General features: G+C 42.4%; 1 protein-coding gene across 2 annotated transcripts in view; it reads right to left on the minus strand.

The window, feature by feature from the left end:
* cnih3 (cornichon family AMPA receptor auxiliary protein 3) overlaps nt 1-5,086 on the minus strand; it is a 73,587-nt gene extending 68,501 nt beyond the window's left edge. For both annotated transcript variants that reach the window (XM_076084390.1, XM_076084389.1), the window contains exon 1: nt 4,916-5,086. In XM_076084390.1, coding sequence (XP_075940505.1) covers nt 4,916-4,993 — 78 coding nt within the window. In that variant the 5' untranslated portion in view covers nt 4,994-5,086. The remainder of the gene's footprint in view (nt 1-4,915) is intronic.
* Between the last annotated feature and the right edge of the window lie 3,284 nt (nt 5,087-8,370).

The following is an 8,370-nucleotide window of genomic DNA, read 5'->3' on the forward strand; positions in this document are numbered from 1 at the left end:
AAATGTCGGCCATATTTTTTTTCCATCGTGGATACCGGGCTTTTTTGAAAATATAGGTCTTGAAGATAATTTGTGCCACATTTGTTGCTTGTATCACCAAGTGAAAGATTGTTTCACTAATCTGCCCCACTACTTACATGCACTAAATACCACTGGCACATTACAATGGAAACCCCAACTGGGAGTGTAAATGATACTTTAACATCTCTGTATCATATCTGCACCACGGGGCTTTCCCATCTGTCAGAGGAGCGCCAGAGGAGTGTGTGGCTGGCTCCCGGCTTTAATGACACTTAGAACACATTAGGGGCTGTGGTTACATGGGAGGAGAGTCGCTGAGGCGCTGAGCTGTAGAGCTCGGGGGGGAGGTCACAGTTCACAATGTATGTTAATTAAAATCGCTCACGTGAGATCTCCCACGGGTGACTGAGTGTGGTCTTTTATTTGATGAACAGTAAAATTCTGCCAATCGCTGCAGCTTGTGTGAAGGGAACCATCAACCATCATTGTCCTTATCATCAATAATACATTTATTGTTTTGAATGGACATATATGTCTTGCACAGACTTAAGGAGTTACTGCCTTAAATCTGTCAGATGGATTGATGTAAGGAAAGAAAGAAAGCATAACACATTAATGCTCACATTTGAATTCATACAATCAGGGGTTTTGCTTCTACAGGCTTACTTGGTCTGGTATGACCATTAGCTCATGTTGGCTAATGTCAGCTAATGTTAGAAAAACATGACATACCGATGAATAACAGACATTCATTTGGCTCAGCTAACTTGACATTGTGAATCGTTTTGTACTACAGCTAAGATGTGCTCAAACAGAGCACTCAGTTGATTATTGGACACCGCGAAACGTTTACGAGAATCTGGATATGCTAGCTTTAAACACAATTAGTGTGTGATTGCAAAGTAAGAATTGTCACATAGTGCTGCAGTATTGAGGGAACACACTGAAGTAAAGGACTGTTCACATGTTTGCGTCTAAAAATGCATAGGAAACGCCTGTTGTGCTGCATTTGTCCTTTTTTCCCATTATTTGTGCCTGACGTTACAAGGCAACCAAAAGTTACGTTCTTACGTTATATTTTTGTGTTACATCGTTGCGTTATGTTGCTGCGTTACATTGTTAAGTTACATTGTTAAGTTACATTGTTGCATTACGTTATTGCGTTACGTTGTCAAGATACGTTGTTATATTATGTTGTTAAGTTACTTTGCCTTATTACGTTACCTTGTTACTTTACGTTTTTACATTATAGTTTTAACACAGCATAATTTTTCTAACCTCAAACAAGTAGATTGTTGCCTAAACCTAACCAATCATTTTACAACCTTAAAGCAAGGCAAGTTTATTTGTATAGCACATTTCAACAACAAGGCAATTCAAAGTGCTTCACATAAAAACATTAAAAACATCAAAGCATAAGGCAAAAGAAAAGGAGATTTAAAAACAATTAAGAACATTGATGAAACATTAAAAAGCAGTGTAAGAAATAAAATACAGTAGTATAGTAAAATGCAGAAATTTATTAATATCCTTGAATCTGGTTCAATTAAAGGCGGCAGGAAACAGAAAAGTCTTCAATCTTGATTTAAAGGAGCCGAGGGTCTCAGCAGACCTGCAGCTTTAACCACGTGGCATTGTGTGTTTCTGCAAGCGTCATACAAGACTGCTATGAAACGTGCATTTTTGTTTCAGAAACCTTGACTTTTTAACATATCCCGTGCTTTGCTGAAATATACAACAATATAAACATGTTTTAAGGTTTATAGGTTGCTCGTCAAATGTGCATGTCGTTCCACCTATTCACCTCAGAGATACATTATATCATCTTAATTTGTGTTTCATCTGCTCTTATTCAAAACATTCTGTACATTCAAAATACAACCCACACGTGTGTTCTCTGAGAAGTCATCATATGATTATGAAATCTGTAACATTATGACAATAATGTCACAACCTCTTAAGACAAAGTTCCAGATGTAGCCTCTTCAGGGGCCCGTCAGAATGATCTAACGAATGGCTTCACTCTAAAGATAATGTAAACAAGTTTGCTCAAATATTGGTAGGCACAACTCTGTCCTCCCAAAATATCCATATGCTAAAACATATGCCCTTGGTTCCCTCCTCATTACCCAACCTGTTCTTACTTCACACCTTCGCCCGCCGTGAGTCCAGGGAGGGTCTTAACTGAATGGCCTCACAAACAAGTGGGACGGAAGAGGAATCATTTATGTCCTTCAAAACAAGTTAAACAAGAAATGTATCTGCTCCTTCAAATGGGTGGAGTAGTAGATAAAGAGCTAATTAACTTGGCAGTATATGGTTTGATTTATGATGTCCAATTAGTGACAGAAGTCCTTCTGTGTGCAGTCATTTCTCATTCCCTGACTTGGATGACTCAGACGCTGGTGGTACCTGCTGACAGGTCTGGTAATATGTTTGAGTCAGAGCAGTCCATTACTCTTTTTCTCCCATTGTCTTTTCTCTGTGGCCTGGCTGTTTCATAGCCTCATTATTTTTATGTTCATTTACACTTAGTCACTTTATTTATAGCTTGATTTTCTTACCCTGGGTAGTTTGGCTCAGCACACTTGTTCACCGACCAGCAGCTGGTCGGTGCATTGCAATGTAACCTTTTTGGTCAAGTGGCAGTTCTTTGAAACAAGACGAGTTCTTGAAATTCAAGAAATTTAAATTAGCGCTTTGTCTGTTGTTTTGCCTCCGCCAACCAGTTGCAGTTTACATCTATGTTTGTGCAAAATGTCTTTACTTCATCGATTTTATCTATCAGACATTTGTTTGGAATTGTCATAATTAGCAATTTAATTCTTGAGTTTTCGACAAAAATTTGTTTCGTGAGTTCACATGACCGTGACCGTCAACCACCAAATTCGAAACAGCTTTTTAGACCTTTGACCCAAGTTTGAAAAAATTCCCTCAAGGAGTTCACATTCACAGACGGACGGACAAACCAAAAACATAATGCCTCCAGTAGTGGGTGTTGCCATCGCGAAGGCATAAAAAAGCCCGGCTACCAGCCAAAGTGGCTGATAGAAGTGAGATTGTTTAGGCCTTTGCTCAAGTCTGTATTTTTTGTATGAGTTTCTTTAAAATCCATCATCCGATAGAATTCACCACACACAGAAACCTTGCAAACTTCGATGCGTTTTATAATTATTTTTGTAGTAAAATTTTGCAATAGGAATTGAAACCAAATAACTAACAATACGTGGGTGCAGTGGATAGCGCTAGTTGCAAACGGGGCTAATGGATGAATGATATTAGCACGAAGCTATCGTTTAGCTGCCTAGAGCACAATCACTGCTGTCTAGTCTTTACTACATCCTTTTCTTTAGCGACCGTTGCCGATTCCAAGCTGTTCTTCAATCACCTGCTACAATCTACCGTTAAGTTCCACGTCTCTGTATCGTAAAGTGCTTTGTGCCGGGAGACAAATGAACGAAGTGAATCAGCTCACCAGATCCCATTATACATGATGTTTGCGTGTACGGTAGCTCCGAGTGGTCAAACAACTCTGACGGATGGCGATCGAAGAAATTGAACCTTGTTCCGAAATCTTTAATTGCGGTCGAAAGTCGTGTAACCGTGATCGACACATTTTGGACAAAAAATAAGGACTTTATGTGCAGACATCTTTACAGCCAGAATGTCCCCGGCATTTGGCAGGTGGCTGGTGTGAATGTGCAGCCTCGGCTCCGTCGAACGCTTCCACCTGCTCCACACATTCCCACCTCAGCCGTCTCCGTAATTATGTCTCCTCGGAGCTGCCGGCTTATTGCAGCACGTCTGTGCGTCGCCTCAAAATGGGAATCAGCGGAGGAGGCATCTCTGCCGTTTCTGCCGTCTTAAGCAGAATGCAAAATGAAGCCTGGTGAGATGGATGTGTGGATTATTGCTGAAGCTACAGAAATAGCGTGTTTCCGTTGTGATCCTTCCAACCGGCGCTGAATACATCACAGACTGAACTGAAGGAGCCGTCGTGGTTTCTGTTCCTCTATAGTATCTTTCCATATCAGCTTAGTAGTAGCTAGCATCATAAAGGTGCTTTCTTTTGGTCTTGTTGGCTTTTTTTTTTTTTGCATGCCCACTACAGTTTTAACTGTACTATCATGGGTGTCTGCACTCTCACTGCCCTGTTTATTTCCGCTCGGTGAGCAGGCACATGGGTCCACTCTCTGACGGACGGGCAGACCCGACTATTGGGCGTAATTGCCGGAGGATCAGTCATCCCAAGTGCATCAGGTCTGTCGCTGTTCCCATGCAAAAAGGCAGATTCGGGACAATAGGCTGGAAGACCTGACCCAAATCTGTCTTTACATAAGGCCCCTTTCTGCATGATGGAGATGTGGCTCAGGGAGCAAATAATTAGATTATTCAAATATAATAAAGCAGTCGGTCACATTGGACGCCGGTGTATATAGCTGAGCAGTGGGTTGATTAAAGGCAGAGGAAGCAGAGCAGGGTGGATGCGAGGAGGAGAGGGGGGGGTTCACTATAACATTTTCCCTAATTGATGTGGAAGGAAGGCCATTTAATTCATCTAGGATGCTGCTCAGGGTTGCAATATAGTGAATTAGGTCAGCAAAGTATAGCCAAATATGAGGGAAGTGGTGAAGACGTGCATGAAGATACAGGTGCGCACCTGTCGTATCAGTGAGGGAAACGTCTTCCAAATAAATCCTGCCAGTGTTTAACAGCGTGAAATCTCCCCAAAGAAACACACACTTGAAGAGGAAAGGGGCCGTGGGGCTTTTCTGACTCCGTTACGCACAAATGTCACACCTGCGCGTTCAATAAGGAAGCGATGATCGGATCCATCCGCCGGTTATTAAACACATAGAAAAAAGCCATATGATGCTCATTCGGAGGTACTTACGTGCCATATTGCGAAGAAGATCAGGGACACGCAGAGGACCAGAGACAGCATGTAGCAGAAGGCAGCAAAAGTGAACATAATTGAAAGGGGAAACGGCGGATAATTTCCCAAAGAAGCACGATCCCGCTGGCAAACATCTAAAACAACAACAACAAAAAGAGAGGAGGGAAAAAAAGGAGGAGGAAGGGGAGGGAGAGACAGGAAGAAAGTTCTCACGGTGCCATGAGACGCCGATGCATTGCCGGCACCATGACTTCGCCCCCCTTTTGCAACGTTTGCAACAAATTGTTGCAGGAAAAAAACTCCTCTCCAGACGGATTGTTCCGCGCGTCCAGGCAGCGGCGGCGGTGGCGGCAGCGGCGATGTGACTTCGGGAGTCAGAGCTGGTCTCAAATCAGTGCGCCGGGCACGATCGGCGTCGTTGAGGTGTAATCATTAAAAAAAAAAAAAAAAAAAAAAAAAGGCTCGCTCTCTTCTCCGAGATGGAGGTTATTAATGTGAGGAGGCTTGTGCGCAAAGCCGTGCAGGTAATCCATTCAGCAGGCAGCAGCAGCTCTGTGCTCTGTGTCTGTGCTGGGGTGATGGTGCTATGAGGAGAGCTCCCCCCGCCACCTCGTGCCACAAGGCGTAAAAAAAATAAAAAAAAGTGATTTCTCTTCCTGACAAACCTATCAGCAGCAGCGAGCAGGGGGGAGCGCGTGAACAGGTGGATTTAAAAGAGCCGCAAAACCCCGGTGCGCTTGCGTGCGTGTGCGCGTGTAGCTGATGCGTGCTGTGGTTATAGTCAACTGTGACTCTTTGACCATCATTTCTGAGCGTTTGGAACTGAATTACGCATGTTTCTGGGTTGAGTGATGGATGCACCCTGTTACAAAGACAGCCCTCTCTTTTTTATTTTTGTGACTTTAACCTGATCGATACCACGTGATTTGCAATGTACAAAATGATTAGACTGACCACTTCATGCATTGTAGCCTATACTGTACATGCCTCAGAGGGAAAGCAGACAGTCCAGAACTACTACACACAAAATGATCCACACTCCCAAAAGATAATCAACGTACAGAAAATGATCACTTGGGGGGAAATTAAATAATATAAATACAGTTTCATAAATGATTTCAAAGAAACAGAACCCTCTGCTTGGATTGAGGCAGTATGTTTCAACTGTGATGCTGGTGCCACCGCCTGACGCTTTTGTAAATTGCAAGTGCCGTAGAGCGGTGGTTTGAATTTCACAGAGGCATAATGCTGCGTCGAGACACCTGGGGGACGTGTGTGCCTGCTCTGCAAAATCAATAACACCCTCTGAGTTTATCATATCCCTGTGAGCTGCAGCGTATTCAGAATATTGCTGTTACAGTGTGTTTTTGTAGAGGGTTGAAAGCAGCTGACTTCAGAAATAAGTTAAGAGATGGATAAGTCACACAGGTAGAGAACTAGAAAATGCACGAGAATCCTGACAGATGGACGTTAATTGCAAGGCGTTGCTGAAAATACTCAAATAAATTAAAGCGCACAGCATTGCACTGTACTGCTGACAGACGTAATTGTAATACTGCCCAAGGTGAAATGAATGAACGTGTTATACAGAAAGGTTGGAATAAACCCTCAAAACTATGAGTTGTTTGACAAAAAGCAGTATTTGGCTAAAATAAACCGTTGAAATTACAAGTTGTCAGACAGAAAGTATAGTATTTAGGTGAAAAACACCTAAATATTTTGTCTTTCTTATTCTTTTCTCACATTCTTATTCAAGAAGGGGATACGATATTACAAGGGCCTTTGGTTTGTTGACCTCTTTTTTTATTCTTGGGACAGACAGGAGTCCCTGTACTCTATAGAGCGACGAGTCCTGATTGGACTAAAGAATAAGCTTTGAGGAGATAAGTCAGGTAGGAAGGGGGCGTGTCCATTAACGACTTATAGTCTTATCTGACACACAGACAGGTAGCCAATGAAGGGAAGCTGAAACGGTTGGAAACAGCCCCTTTCACAGCAGTTATTCAAACACATGTCGTATTATAAACACAGGTGTGATTAATGACATTAATTATGGCCCCGTTAAATGTAGGCCCTGGTGTTGCGCATGTTGGTTCACTGGAATGACTGTGGGACCATCATTCATTTAATCAATCACGCCTGTGTTTACCCTGCTGGGACACGTCAAAATGTGCTGGGATTCTCGCTGCAGTGTTCTGGACCATTTCTTTTAGTACTGTTGCTGGCTTTTTATACTGTAAAAAATACCAATAAGGTGTGAACGATGTGGAACACTGTAGGGTTTGAGTAGAGTATTTTACTGACGGCATCGTTAAGCAGAGAAAAGCGTGAAATTGGGCGAGTCCTGATTTCGAGTGTGTGAGCAAACTGTAACTCCTATCAATTCAATCTTTTTAACGTGAGGAGTGAGGACTCTATGTTGAATATATTGTGTGTGAATTGTCAAAAAATGTGAGCATGTGATGAACTGGTACCGTTTGTTTACCTCCAGGTCGGCATGTATGCGTTAAATTGAGCGTAGATGCTAGTTTTCAGAGCTCAACATGTTTTTGAGATCGTTTGCACATGTCGGTGTAAGAGGCAATGTGTTCTGAAAGACTGTGGCTCAGCAGTAGAGCGGGGTTGTCCTTCAATCAGAGAATCGGCGGTTCAATCCCCGGCTCTGCTAGTCCATGTCGATGTGTGTTGGGCAAGACACTTAAACCCAAATTGTGATGTATGAATGGTTAGAGTCCTGATGGATAGGTGGCTAGAGCTAGAAGCTAACGTGCTATTGCTAGCAGACTTGTGTGGTGTAGAGTAGAGAACCACGGAAAAAACAAGCACATTTAATTCATTATGCATTTCAATGACTCAAGCTATTTTCATGAATCCAGGTTATCATCAGTAGCCAAAGGGACATATTTGTGGTTCATGGCCTAAACCAGAAAAAAGAAATTGCTTTTGAAAAGTAGTTTTGCACATAAAATGGCAAATGCACCTGTGTAAAGCATAATAGAGGATGGTGCCATTAAACGAACAAAAGTGTGAATGTATTTGAAGTGAACGGGAAAATGGGTTTGTTTCATAGAAAAGGTGAAATGGGGCTTTTTAGGAGAACGAAACCAGGAGAAAAGAGGGTGTATTGCCTGAAGAACAAAAGCCATGTTATTAGTTTTGGTTTAGAATATCAATGTAAGATAAGCTCATGTTGAGACAGTAAACAAAATGCATTTATTATTTGTCATGGATACAGTGCAAAAGCACTAGATTAGAGAACAAGAGAATATATCTTTTGTTCTATAGGTATCCCTGTTTATGAACTGAGGTCATCAGCTGACCCCGTCATCCACAAGGGTATCTACACAAGTCTTGCTGTTTTAGTAGACAACAGATGGTCCGAGGTGTGTCGACAGGAACGGCTGCCCAGCTACCGCTTTGCTCTCCTGGGCGAGCTATGCAGGATGAGGGTG

The sequence above is a fragment of the Anarhichas minor genome, unplaced genomic scaffold (genome assembly GCF_050575085.1).
Source record: "Anarhichas minor isolate MPS153535 unplaced genomic scaffold, ASM5057508v1 ptg000136l, whole genome shotgun sequence".
In the NCBI taxonomy this organism is placed as follows: Eukaryota; Metazoa; Chordata; class Actinopteri; order Perciformes; family Anarhichadidae; genus Anarhichas; species Anarhichas minor.